The 14,564-nt window shown below is 43.5% G+C and overlaps 1 protein-coding gene across 1 annotated transcript; it reads right to left on the bottom strand.

The window, feature by feature from the left end:
* Window positions 1-3,030: 3,030 nt before the first annotated feature.
* Dmp1 (dentin matrix acidic phosphoprotein 1) lies at window positions 3,031-13,719 on the bottom strand. The gene is made up of 6 exons (XM_050155801.1): window positions 13,633-13,719; window positions 9,547-9,621; window positions 8,832-8,879; window positions 6,854-6,886; window positions 6,642-6,686; window positions 3,031-5,312 (listed from the first exon to the last, which is right to left on the bottom strand). The coding sequence occupies exons 2-6, from the start codon at window positions 9,598-9,600 to the stop codon at window positions 3,978-3,980; spliced, it is 1,515 nt and encodes a 504-aa protein (XP_050011758.1). The 5' UTR covers window positions 9,601-9,621; window positions 13,633-13,719; the 3' UTR covers window positions 3,031-3,977.
* Between the last annotated feature and the right edge of the window lie 845 nt (window positions 13,720-14,564).

Below are 14,564 nucleotides of genomic sequence, written 5' to 3'. Positions count from 1 at the left end.
ATGACCGACGAAAATATTTCCGACCACACTATAGGAAATGTATGTGCTTGGAGCGCATGGTGTGCGTGAACTGTGTCTAGGACCTTGTGCGGCCGGGAAGAGTTCGCTGTGCCCTCCCTCTATGGTGCCCTGGATAGCCCCTAATGTTTGAAAGCAGAGCAAGCACACTCTACTCTCAGAAACTCTCTAGAAAATGGTGGAAATGGGTCTTCATTTGTCCCCTTGAAAGACAATTGTCATCCCATCTGGAATCCCCTTCTCAGGGGGACAGACCGGTCTCAGTGTGGGCTTCTCTTACTTGCACAGTGGCCTTTAGACAGCACAGAAGACTCTAAACCTACATGGTACTGCCGGCCAGCCGGGATGGGAGCAGAGCAGAGGCGGCCCCTGGAAGGAGATGATGGTGAGAAGCGGTTCACCTTCCCCTTAGCTCACAGAGCCTTCTTCCCCAGGAGGAACTCCCAGCAGTCTCCAGGCCTGCCGTCTGTAAAGGCCAGACTGTGTTATCCAAGACAAGGGCAACGTTCCCTGTGCTGTTGGCTCCACAGTTGCTTCAAATAGCGGCCGTGATCTGTGCCAAAGGCAGGCAGGCTTCCTCACCATGGGCTCCCTACTCTGAAGACCCTTCTCTGGCTCTGACTTCTGCCTGGTGTGTCGGGTACAAAGGCAGAGGGAAACCTTGGACACATGTAGATCCTGACTTATCTTGACAAGGAGGCCAACGCTAATAGAAAAACACCGAGAAGAAAACTCAGAGAAGTCCCAGCTTTATCTAAACCAGCGAAAGTCAGTTTCTCAAAAATCAAAACATCTTTGTTTGGGGGGGAGGGGGGCGTTTGTTTTTCATTTGTTTTCTGATGACTGGCTGTTTAATTAATATCATCTGGGGGCTTAGTGGGGCGCATATGCCTGGTACCAAACGCAGCACCTGTTAGCTTCTTGTCAGAGGAATCGAGCACACCTGTGACGCTGAGGGGTGGGGGTGCTGGGATCCAGTCTAACAAATAAATCAGGGTTATAGCTTGTTTAGTGTGTTTTCTTCACCTGTACACAGGCCTAAGGGTAGTCGAAAGGTCCCAGAGTTGACTATTACAGGATAGTACAAGCTCGCTACACTGGCTACATTTTACAATGACCTGGTACTGTAAAACACCATCAAACCCAAAACTAATGCCAGGCTGATTTTAACCCCAGGACCTTTTTGATAGAGCCAGAACAGGGGCTTTTTAAAGACTTTGGGGGGAGCTGCAGGCCGGCCCAGGAACCAACATCGTTCCCTGTAGATGAAAGGGGTAGAAAGGGGTTTGTTGGCCACCTTGTCTCATTTTTCCACCTTCACCCAGACAGCAAGACCCAGCAAGACCCACTGCTGTGCATGAATCCACTGTATCTCAATGTAAAGTTCTGTTGAATAACCGCAGTTCTTATGCAGTAGTTTACCAAGTGGTTTCAGGCCATCCTACAGAGCGGATTACATGCTGAGGAGTCCCTCCCTTGCCCACATTTTCAAAGGCCAACATTTTACTGATTTTAACTGAATTTTGTGCATTTTTAATGTCGCTTTGATAATTCAGTCTAAAATCAATTTCATCTGAATAATATTAAATAATAAATAAATAAAATTAAAAGCTAGTACAGTACAATAGTGTTAAAGCCCAGTAAATACTTTTCTCTTTAGCTAGTAAATAAGGAAAAGATACTCAATATTTGAGTTAAGAAACAGGATATTATGCAATTACAAATGTAGTCACATGTTCTCTGACACTACATATACATGTTATATTCATATATAAAATACATATAAATTAGTAAGGATGAATATTAAACTGTTTCAATGAGTTTTCAAAATACTGTCATGTATGCCTCAGGCACCTAAGAGGCCCCAAAATGGGACAATTATCTCTGAAAGAACTATGAGTTTGCAGGAAGCAGTTACTACAAAGAGCCTAGAACCCAGACACATGTGTATGGGCAGGCTATGGCAGAATAACTCCAGGTCATGCTCCAGACCCCCTAACTTAGATTCTCAAAGGGAAGGATTAGAGAACATGCATGCATAGTTAGGTTTGTACATGCACGAATATATCCTCAAGGGAATGCAGCTTTGACCTTGAGAGGGAAGACAAAGGGGACCAGACCTACATCTGGACTCTTTTAACTCAATGGCAGGAAATTCATAAGCACTGCACTGTCATCCGAAGGGAAACAGAGTCGGGAGCCCGAAGTGCTGAGGGGAAATTATTCTCCTCCAGGACACAAATGCTTAAGGATTTTGTTTTCCTGGACCTTCTAGAATACACAGATGGGCATCTGAAAATAGTATGAAGTAATACTGGTCTCAAACATCACGGGCTTCTGCGGAGGCCTCAGACCAAAGCTAAGAATCGAATCTCCTCCTTATCTATAGTAGGTGTAATTAGTGAACTATCACAAACACATACGTTTTTATTTTCAGTTATGTGTATGTCTGTGGGGGAAGGGGCATGTGCCCATGAATGCAGGTGCACTTGGAGGACACAGGCATAAGAGCACTCTGGAGATGGAGTTACTGTTATAATCTGCTGGCCTGGTCTGTCACCTGGGGACCCTGTCCCTTTAGAAACAAGCACCGCCCACTCCTAACCCTCACCCCCTCTTCTGCCTAAACAAGCAGATATCCCCCTACCAAGGCCCGGGGTGACCCGCAGTCCCTCGTGGGACCTGCTTTGATTCCCCATGTCTTTTTAAATGATAGCAGTTACGGGCAGTTGTGAGCCACCAAAGGTGGGCACTGGGGTCCACATTCAGGTCCTCTCCGTGAGCCAGATGAGCTCGACCCAGTAAACCATCCCTCTGGCCCTCTGCAACATATCATTTGACCATCCTGCCAGCACACTTCCAAAGACATTTTTCATGAAATAATTTAAGGGGGAAAAATTTTTATATTAAAAGAATAAACAAAATAATTGGAAATGTTTCAAAAATAAGGATTACCTACCTTGAATATATTCTAGTAAACAAAGGCACCATAATAAATAAGCACACAATTCCTTGGGGTATTATTATCTTTATTATAAAACAAATGCTTTTCCATGAGGTAATACTTCATTCAATAGCATTTGAGAAAAAAAAATACAAAGAAAAAAAGTCCAGCCCTATGTACAGAATTTTGCTATGTGCAACACATATAAAAGACTCGGGGTAGTTTGGAAAAAATAAAGCTATTTTTATTTTTAAATTATTTTTTCCTCCTAACTCCCCACCAAATTTTCCATTTCATCATCAATAAGGCACTGTTCACAGAAGGCCCACAAAATCACTGAATGGGGTAAATTAATTGGGAAAAAAATATTTATCCAAGATATCCCACTGGGCCTTGGTTTGAGAGTGCTTTTTACAAACTAAACATTTCACTGGATAGGATTTAATAATGGTTATCTCAAGAATAAATAGAATTATGTTGTCTTCAATGGAGAATCCTAGGTAACCCAGCAACTCCAGTCCTTGCGGCTGCGAAACCCTCTCGTTCTCCTAAGCGAAGCTGGTCCCCCTTGCTGAGCCGCCATGCACTCTGCACAAGCCTCAGCCATGGCAGGGGCTCCCTTCAGTGTTCCCCTTTAATGTTTTCATTTTGCATATTTCTCCTTAGGCTCCTCAGGAGCAAAACTCAGCCTGAAGCACCTTTCCGTCCCAGGGACCTAGTGCTGTGCCTCGTACTTAACAGAACCCCAAAAACGGTCAGGCTAGTGAGTCGGGGCTACCGGGCGCACACACCCCTCTGTTCACGTTTACTGTGTGTGTTCATGCCACGGTACTCAAACTTCCAGGGAGTGGGTGACTCGTAGGACAGTGTAGTGTTAAAACAGTTCCTCACGGAAAGAAATGGCCCTGGTTTTACTTCTGATCAAAACATGAATAAGTTATAGGTGCAGTGAACTCCCTACTCCTAGGCCCCCCAGACTCCTCTCTGGGAGAGCCATTTCTTAGACAAGCTAATGCTAGTAGCCATCTTGGCAGTCGTTGTCGTCTTGGTCCCCGATGGGTTTGTTGTGGTAAGCATCGACCATCATTTTCCTGCTGTCCGCCTCCATGTTCTTGGGATGGCTGTATTCCTCGCTGCTTGAAGCATTCTCTGCAGAGTTACTCTCTTCTCTGGATCTGCTACTGTCCCGAGAGTCACTGTCCCCCTCTTCCTCAGAAGGGCTGTCCTGCTCGGACTGGCTCTCCTCACTCCTGCTCTCCCTGGAAGCGCTCTCAGACTGGAGGCCTTCCTGGCTGGAACTGTCCCCATCCTGGGCTGACTCCTGACTCTCCTCTGAGAGTCCGAGGCTCTCACTGGACTGGCTGTCAGCTTGCTCCTCTGTGGACCGGCTTTCTGAGCTGGAGAACGTGTTCAGGCTGTCCTCCTCGCTGGACTCGCTGTCTTCCTGGTCTCCCATCTGACTTGTGTTATCTGGGTTGTCGCCCCTGGATTCCCTGGCCACCCCCTCCTGAGACTCGCTACTGCTTTCTTGGGATGGCCCATCAGTCTCCTCGCTGGACTCGCTGCTGGGGTCTTGTCCCTCTGCACTGTCTTCCTGGGACTGACTCTCGGCTGTGTCCTCCTGAGACTCGCTCTTGCTTTCCTCGTTGGAGGCAGTGTCCTCTGTGGAGTCACTCTGGGTTTCCCTGCTATTGCCATCAGCGAGCTCACCTCCGTCATCTTCCGCGGAGACCTGAGACCTTCTAAAGGACTTGCTACTTGACAATTCCCCAGATTGGCTGTCATTTGAATCCTGGGTGCTCCTGAGCTCATGGTCGGCTTTTGATTCTTTGGACCTGATACCGGCGCTGCTCATTCTGGAGTGGCCCCGATCGCTCCCAGTGCTTTCAGGGTCATCACTCAGCATCCCTGCATCATCGAACTCAGAGCCATCCCCATGGCTACTCTCGCCCTCGCTGCCACCTCCTACCCAACGTTCCTCACTCGCGCTGTCCTGAGTGGAGTCACCTGCCTCACGCTGTCTGGCTGCCTCTTCCTCACTGCCGTGGTCCCTGCTGTCACTGGGGGCATCTTGGGCATTGTTTTCCTGAGAGGTGCTGTCTTCACTGGATTGTGTGGTGTCTGCAGAATCCTCATCACTGTCCAGTCTGGAGCGTCCTCTCCATTCAGGCCCTGGGCCATTGTCCTCGTCACCAAAGGTGTCATCTCCACTGTCATCTTCGTCATCTTCCTTATCAGCTTCTGTCCCCACACTCTTAGGGAGACCACCAGCAGGTCTAGAAGCAGACTGGTCACTGTCAGTGTCCACGTCCTCTTCAGACTCGGTGCTGTCACTGGGCTCGTCATTTGCCTGAAATCAAGGTAAACAGCTCTGGTCAGTGTCCAGGAGCTGATGGAGAGGGCACTCTCTAGAGGGGGGCTCTGTCTGCCTTTCCTCGTATGTTCTCACATCACGGTCAGAACTTAAATGAGGAGGGAAGAACGAATTGACACTCAAGTTCTCTGTCTATCTGTCTATCATCTATCTATCTATCCATCTATCTATCATCTATCTTTATCTACCTATTAACTATCTATCTAGTATTATTTATCTATCATCTATCATTATCTACCTGTTATCTATCTATCTGTGTATTATCTATCATCTGTCTGTCTGTCTGTCTGTCTGTCTGTCTCAACAGTGTTTTATCCTGTAACCCATGCTGAACTTGGACTTGCTGTGTTGCCCAGGCTGGAGTTAAACTTAGGGTGATCCTCCTGCCTCAACAGGCATGAGCCACTGTACCTAGCTACTTTCTATTTTATCTGACATATCCCTCAATGCTGCAGCCCTACCCTGCCTCGTTAATTATACATCACACCTTTCTCAAGCAGCCGTTTCTTACCCCCCCCCTTGAGAAATGACAGAGCACCAAGTCCGATAAATCATGAATCCTCCCCTAAAGGGGCGTTTCCCCAAAGGCTATGGTATTGAATCTCTCTAACAATCTTTGATGAATATTTAGTAGATAAGGATAAGCAGGCTAGTGCCCCATCTCCTAAGCTTGGCCCTGTAGAGGGTACAAAGTGGGTCTGTACTGCAGAAAGAACCACAGTCCTGCATCACATGACTGCTTGAGCATAGTGACGGGACAAAGCTTGGGAGAGCACTCAGTGGAAGAGCCCTCGCTTTCCTAATATGAGATGCTGGCTTTGATCCCCAGCGCACACACAGGATGCTTTTAAATAAAAGATATTAGCTTTCTGGCTCTCTTATCCCCCAGGACCACATTGGGACTGTCTTAAAGAGACAGGCACTCCTAAAGCAATTGTTTTTATTAAGGTCATAACTTATGTAACATATTCTCTGTGTGTGTGTGTGTGTGTGTGTGTGTGTGTGTGTGTGCATGTGTTTTAGTTGTTGTTTTTTTCCCCCTTATTTTGTCTCTCCCTCTTTTTTTTTAACTAAGGGACATTTAGGGACACAATGTCTCCGGTGATAAAAAGGGAATGAACAGTATGTTCACATTTGAATTTTATTCTCTCACTTTTCCTTTTTTATTTTATGGGATTGTTTATCCTGCATAACCAATGGTTAGAAAATATTATATTTAGAACTGCTGCCAGGTAATTTAATCGCCCATGATTTTCCTTCAATTCCTAAGCAGCCAGAGAGGCCGAGGGAGTCTTGTTTAATTACCTGTTCCTCTGAGCTAACTTTACTCTCGTCTGATGACTCACTGTTCTGAAAGAGAAAAGAATGTTTATTTTTCTTTTGTAATTCCCAAGATAAAATACGATACACATCACTTGCTCAACATTTATTTTTACTACTTTCAGAATGGCTAAGGGGGGAAGGGTATTAAAGTTGCTTTCTAAGACATTTATGACAGAAATAAATAAAATAGTTACCGTAGGTGGTGGTGGTGTCTGAGCCAAATCGCCCTGCGTAAAGGAAGAAAAGTCAGTTATTCTTCGGAAGTGGTTAGGCTACTGCAAATATTTAGAATAATTTCAGGTGATTTTTAAACTTGAAGGTATCATACTTCTGTATTATGATAAAATGTCTAACATCTGAGGTGAAATAAGTAATAACTTGAGATATATGTTGAAATAAAAATGAAAGATTTCTGACATTTCACCCAGTGCGGCTGCTCTGAAGTTGGCTGCCCCTACAACAGAAGGAAACGTAATATAGAGCAACCCTAGGACTCAGACTCCAGCATTAGTGGCAGTTAGCTTGCTGCTTCCTGATGCTGGCATTGACAGTCATGTGTCCAGGGAACTCTTAAGGCTCCGGTGATCTGGAATGCTGCCTGTATACAGAAGCTGGGCAGCTCTCTTCAGTTGGCTGACAGTTCCTTATTCATATATGAAGAACATTACAATGCAGTGTGTGATACCACGAGGTGGCTGTGAGAATGGACCCAGCCAACAGCATGGGAACATCTTTGGTGCTGTTCAGTATGACATAATAATCCAAAGAAATAATCCATTTTGAGTATTTCCACCTTGCAAAATTCAAGAATAGACAAAAGTGAATGGAGGAAGCCGCTAAGCCCTTTGTGGAGTTTGCAGAGGAAAATGACATCAAAGGCAAACGTTAAATGTCATTGAAACAGTCACCCTTGGGTTTCTTTAACTTTCTCCAGTCTCAGAAGCCTGAGAATTGGTGAACACATTCTGCCCTGTCCCCTAACCCCACCATCACACGGAAAAGTCCTATGTGACACACCCAAGGCACTACATAGGAAAGGGGACAATTGCTAATGGCACGTCTTCCACCTGCCTCTCAACAGCTCTAGTCTGTGGAATCTCAGAGAAAGAGCTGCGAACTGTTGTCTTTGCTCCATGGTGCGACAAGCAGGCCCAGGTGCAAATTACCCCAGCCAGCAAGTACTGGGAATTAGCAGCCAGAAGAGAGCAAAGCATTGGTGTTTTTCTCATGACGTCAGAGCAAGAAATAACCTGTACGTCTCTGTCTAAATGAGAGAGACAGCCAGCCAATGGACAGAAGTCCACAGTGTGTCCTGCAACGCCTATTCATACCCTAGGAAGGGTCAGGACCCAACTCCAGGCTTCTGTCTTTGTTTAGTAAGTACTAAGAGCGTTGGGCCCAAGCTGCATCCTATGAAAAAGCCATCAAGAAGCAAAGCAATGAGCAACGCTCTCTGAGGTAGTGTTTAACCTTGACCTGCAGTGCCTGTCGCGAGAACGGCAGACCTCCTGGCCCTGGCTCTTTTCTTGACCCGTCAGCCACAGTGTCAGAAACTTAAGGTTCCCCTCTACCGTTTAGTAAGCATATAACCCGGACAAACGACATGAATTCCTGTGCCTCCATTTCCGCTGAGTACTTAGGAAATAAAATATGCCTAGTTCATTGTGCTGATAGGAAAATGAGAAGTAGGGTTCATATGAAATAGAACTCTGCCTGGCAGTGGCTCCTGAGTGACTGGCAGTTGGCCACTAGAGTGACTGAGAGTTCAGTACTCAGTGAGCATCGCCATCGTAAGGCCTCTAGTATCTTTTAATTCTTCTTTCTTCATTTCTGGCTTCTCTACTCCTTGCCTTCTAGACAGCTTTTGTTTGCAGACGTCAAGTTTCGGTCTCTCCAGAACAGCTGGCTCATTGTTAGTCATCCCCCTGTACCACGGTACCCATCATTATAAGAATGAAACTAGAAAAGGTTCCCTCATCCAATTGCACTATGTGGGAATTGAAACATTATTTTCCTATATGAATTAAAAGTCATAGTTCTTACTACTTAGAGCTTAGGTATTTATAAACTCTTCATTTATCAAAAATTTTATCATTTGCCATTGAGTCAACTAGGTTATACTAATCACTATTAAAAATTGAATTATTTCAGAGCATTTTATTTTCTACTCACCATCCACTCTTCCGAGCTCTTGGTTTCAGTATTTTGATATCTGGCAACCTAGAAAGAAGAAATAAACACAATAAACCTGCAGGGAAATTCTCAAGGCAGCATTTATTAACCCTTCACGTGCTGGGGCAATGATAGGTGACTCTTAACCTATCTTAGGACCACATGCATGCCTTGCTGAACTTCTGTGTACATTCTTAGAGAATCTGGGTCGAGGATCTGAGGTAGGATTGAAGAATGTGAATTTCTAACAGAGCCTAGTTAGTGCTGATTCTGGGAGCCAGGGTGTCTCTCTGAAGACCACTGCTATAAGGATGAAGATGAGAATCACAGTCGTACAAATGGAAGTAACCTGAATAAGAAATAACTTGGCCAATGTTTAAAGAAGACAGCCTCAGGCGGTGGTGGCGCACACCTTTAATCCTCAGCACTTGGGAGGCAGAGGCAGGCGGATCTCTGTGAGTTCAAGACCAGCCTGGTCTACAAGAGCTAGTTCCAGGACAAGCTCCAAAACCACAGAGAAACCCTGTCTCGAAAAAGCAAAAAAAATAAATAAATAAAAATAAAATAAATTTGAAAAATAAAAGAAGACAGCCTCCCAAACAAATGACTGTGACCCTTGTCTTACTGAAGCATGCACAACCAACTGGTTCAAAGTACCTGAAAGCAATGCTGGTTCCAGTACACATGAGGATAATATCTCTACCATTATACTTACTGGGAGAGCACAGGATAATCCCCAAAGGAACATAAGTAGGATACCGGTCTTCATGTTTGGATGTGATTCCTCTACCTGTAATGAAAGTCATGGATGTTTCACTTCAGAATACAGAAACCATGGTGCTTTTGCTTTTACCTGTTTCTCTATGAGGAAAAAAAAAAACCCTCTTAAATATGTTCCTCTTCTGATGAATGACTAGACAGAGAATGCATACTGCGCCTCTATGGTGGAATAGCATTTGACCATAAAACAGAACGCAGCCCTGATATGTGTTACAAAGCAGAGGAGCTTTGACCACATTAAGCAGATTGAAAAGGAGGCCTCTAGAAAAGACCACAGTTGCATGACTCGTTTATATAAAGCATCTAGAATGTGCACATCTTTAGACAAAGGAAGCAGATTTGTGGTTCTCGAGGCTTGGAAAGATGGGGTGTTGAGAAGTGACGGCTGGAAAATGCAGACGTCTTTTGTAGGTGATGAAAATATCCGTAAAGGGGTTAAATGTTCACATCTGGGAATGCACTGAAAACCACTCAGCTTTGCACGTCAAACAGAGGAAGTGCTATACAAATTACACCTCCGTTTAAAACATCAACAAAAACCTCACTCCTCAGAGACAAAAATGCCTCAAAAAGGACACCTACAAACATTTCTGCACGAACTCATAAGGTACAAATGAGAAAGCAGGTAGAGAAAAGAGAATAGAGAAGCTTCCAGGTAAATAAAAATGCTTTATAGTAATTCTGTGCTGTAGAATTACAGAGCAGCTAACCAGTTTATTGTCCTAAAATCAACACCCCTCCCTGTCTCTCTGTCCCCCACCGTGTATGTGTGTGTGTGTGTGTGTGCAAGCACATATGCACACGTTCGCACACTCAGTCATCCTTATAGCTATATAATAAAGTCTAGACAAAACTAACTTGTTTTTTTTTTCTTTTGTTTTGATCTTCAAGCCACGCGCTGTGGCAGGCTTCATATTACAGCCCAGAAAGCTTTAATGTCTACCCTAATGCACTCAGTCATACATTATACATGATTGTGCTGGATTCTCTTAGGTGCCATTCACAGCAAGGAAGGAGCCAGAGAAGACTAGAGATCTGGGATACACTTGTGAATCACACTAAGAGGAACAGGCCAAAGCAAGCTGCCCTTCATCGCAAACTCTGTAAGCCAGTAGCTGCAAAAATAATTTCTCCTTTACCTCAGCATAGACCTTCCCAACGCTGACGAAAAACCCTATCAAGATACTTCAAAGGGAAATCATTTTCCTGCAGCAGTAAAACCCTCACAGCTGCTCTGACAGACACACTACTTGATTGACTTTCATGTGTTCCCAAAAGCTTTGCAATTTCATTTCAAACTCTCTAATCACTAGGTTCTTTCTTTATACATAAATACATGCTATAAACTGAAAAGACTTTTAAGCCATAGATTCATGAGTTTGGCTATCTATTAGTATAAGATGAGAAATTTAAAGTATATTCTTTATTAGAATTTAGTACACTGAATATTAATTTATTCTTACACTCATTATCTAACATTTTATTTATTTATATTTTCTGGGAAGAAAATATAAACATGTTCAACTGTACCTAAAATAAGTCCAATTCAACAGATGTGGTTTCCTGCCATAAAAACATTTTTCTAAATTCTTAGATTCATTGTTTTAAAAAAGTTTTTTTTTTAAAAAAAAAAAGTCCCAAATGCAATTTTCTCAAAATAACTACACGTCAATAGCTTTAACATCGTGGGTGAAGGAAAGCTATACAAATCTCCATTCTGATTTTACAATTTGAGTAGAGTTATAACTTCATAACTCTACAAAATATGCCTGAAAACACCAGTGACTACTGAGTTCTTTCCCTTTAATTTCTCTGTTACCTAAAAACAAAAGTGTGGAGGTGGGATATTCAGTGACTCTGAACCAATAAAGGTGGTGGCTCCACCAGGAAGGGTGTGGCGTTGTTGTTGAAGTCTCTTGGGAGTGGAGGGGTGTGCAGCGTAAAGAAGATGCACTAACTTGCTCAGGCTTCTAGAAACACTATTTACATCCCGACCTAAAACAGTAATTTTCCAAATGAAAGGCTGGGAACCCAAAACAAGACAACCCAGTGTCGCAGGAGAGCTGATGTTGGTTCCCAGAGAACATAGCCCCATTGAAGAAAAGCAAATCTTAAAGCCTATACTGAGTCTTCAGGAAGCCGTTCTTGCTGCGCTGTTGATGTTTTTGTAAAGTATGTTTCCAAATGAAAACACCAAACCTCGGTGAACGTTTTAACTACTCTCCAAGGAAGAGTAGAAGATTCCGAATACCAGGTTAACAAGGGAGCTACAGGCCTGTCTGTAGATCACGAGGCCGGAGCCACAAGCTCGCCTTCAATACCCGGTTACAGAATCTCTGCATTCAGTGTGTGGTTGTTTAGTAAGAGCACCCAAGTGAGGGAACCAACAGCTATGACATGAATCGCAGCCGTTTGGAAGTCACTGCACTAGAGACTTTACCACACTTCTGAATGGTCAGCCTGGAACGGAAAAGATCTAATAGTCAGGGTCTGGATAGCGACTGTCTTCTAGTTTCGAGTGTGTCCGAAACTCTATATTAAGTGAAGCAACTTGTCTTAGAATTTCCTCAAAGCTAAGTTTCACTTGTATAGATCTTCTTTGATGGAAACTGAAATGACGGAATGAAGGAAAGAAATCCAAGAGTGGAAAGTCATAGGTTCTTTCTAAACCCTTGAAAAAGTAACTTAGGTGTATTGTCTTCTTGTCATTAGACTTGAGAACACTAATTAACAATTTATTTATTAACCATTGGGAAATATTCGTGGAGAACAGCCTATGCACCAGGCATTATTCTAGGTGCTAGGAAACAATACTTATACTATAAAAATAATAAGTGCTGATACTACGATCAACTAATCAGTGCCTACTTTAATTTCCTCACCATGACTCTTTGAAGGGAAAATGGAATTTTGTCAGAATGTAAATTCTATTAGAAGTCAAAGAACTAAATGAACAAATAAGATTTCCCTATCTTTCTTGTCATTGTGGTGGCCTCTAGAACATCTCCTATCAGCTCAATATTATATGCCTGGATAACCATGAAGAGCCCCAAATATGGGTTGTAAAAAACCTCTAGACATCTAAGACACCCTGGTCCACATCATCCTCGGGTGAGCAGCAAATTGACTAAATAACCTTTAGAAAATTGTTTGTTTGCATGTTCTTCATCAACAAGATTAAGGTAGGATAGTCCACAAGAGTGTCAGTTAGGCAGAAACTTGAGGTAACCAGGAGCCATTGCTCTTGAGAACTACTTGCATATGCCATGCAGTATCTTCTAGATGCTGCAAGGAACACGTGACCTGACCACTCCTGCTGTGGAGGATACATACTCCATTGATGAAGTGAATTAAGTGTACAGAGTAAAACCATGCCTGATGGGAATACACACACACACACACACACACACACACACACACACACACGAGTTTCCTATCCTAGAAAATGTCCTAAAAGGCAAAGCCACTCAACATTTATTGAAGTCTATCTGTACACAAAGCCTTACACTAACATGAATGGCCAGCTACCCCAATACACACTGTAATGGTCACATGCTTGGTTCTTGCCAGTGATGCTGACATCATCTGTCAATTGCACATGTAACTCCTAATGACTACCACTGCTCTCTAAATGAACAAGGATGCATGTTTCATTTCCATGACTGTGCTTTTGAGACTCTGCCACACAGGTTTAGATTCTTTCACATCTGCACATCTAAGATACGTCCATATAACAGTTTTGTTTTATTATTGAAGCTAAACTCCAAGGGGACTTTCCCTTCAGTCTCTGTTTAGCAGACTTTCTCTGTCAGAGGTAATTACAGAGATCTAATTGAAGCATTACCAGGAGAACACCTGGCTTCTTTGACTTAACGAAAACTAAAATAAGAATCAGTGTCCTCAAAACTTAGCTCTCCGTACCTTCCTCTGAGATCAATGCCTTGGAACAGGTACATATTTCATATTTTTCAAACACCAAAGCAAAAGTTACTTTAAAAATTGAATGATGAAAATGTCTTACCCTGGCAAGTTCACACGGTCTTTTCCCAAAAGGTCAAAAGCCAAGTTGAGGTTTTCACAGAGGATTCTCAAAGAAGCCCCTCTCCAGCTGCTGCTCTGAACACTTGCCTGACAGGGCAGAATTTAAACTCTTCTGCAGTGACTCAGAAGCCAATCAGCTCCGAGGTGGGGGCCACCTGACATCAGGGGTGTCACAGGGACCCCATCCACCCACACTTCCTCCAGCTGGCAAAAGTGGGTTTTCTCTAAAAAGCTCTGTGGTTCTCAAATGACTAGACTAGCTCCCATTAAATTGAAGATCTTCCTAAAGCTTCATTTTCCTTTCTAAATATATGTCATTCACATCCATGCAAGCTTGTGGACATTATAAACAATGACAATGTCTCCTGCCCACTCACCGACCCCAGCAGACCCAAGGATGGGAAACGGAGAGCCTGGGAGGGACAGAAAGCTTCCTGTTGATGTATATTTCCAGGTCGCGCATGTGGGAAGCTACTAAAAGTCTAGATTTTCTTAAGTTGTTAGTGCTGGGAATATGGGGTTTTATCTCCTCTTTTCTTCTAACCGTCTCTACCCACCCCTTACCTCATTTGTAAACAGAGACTCCAAATTCTTACAGATCTAAGAAAGTACCATTTGGACAATTTCATGTTAATAGGAAATGTTAAAGTTCCAATTTGTATTTTTAACAACAACAACAGAAAAAGAATTTAATCTATCATTATCCTCTGAAACTACTTAGCACATTTTAGAAAGTTTTGAAATCAGTGCTGGATTAGAGGAATGCAGACTAGATGGATGGCATCCAGAGAGGCATCGCCAAGGGACCTGCTTCATTACCACAACTGAAACGGAGAGATAAACACCGTGGACTAGGTTTCGTTCTGAGGAGTGTACCGGAGCTGGTGGAAGGTTCTGGAAGTGGGTTTGGCA

The sequence above is a fragment of the Alexandromys fortis genome, unplaced genomic scaffold (assembly GCF_014885135.2).
Source record: "Alexandromys fortis isolate MF-2015 unplaced genomic scaffold, M_Fortis_MF-2015_v1.1 scaffold_87, whole genome shotgun sequence".
In the NCBI taxonomy this organism is placed as follows: domain Eukaryota; kingdom Metazoa; phylum Chordata; class Mammalia; order Rodentia; family Cricetidae; genus Alexandromys; species Alexandromys fortis.
The sequence above is the reverse complement of the archived record's forward strand: the minus strand, read 5'-3'. Positions and strand labels throughout refer to the sequence as shown.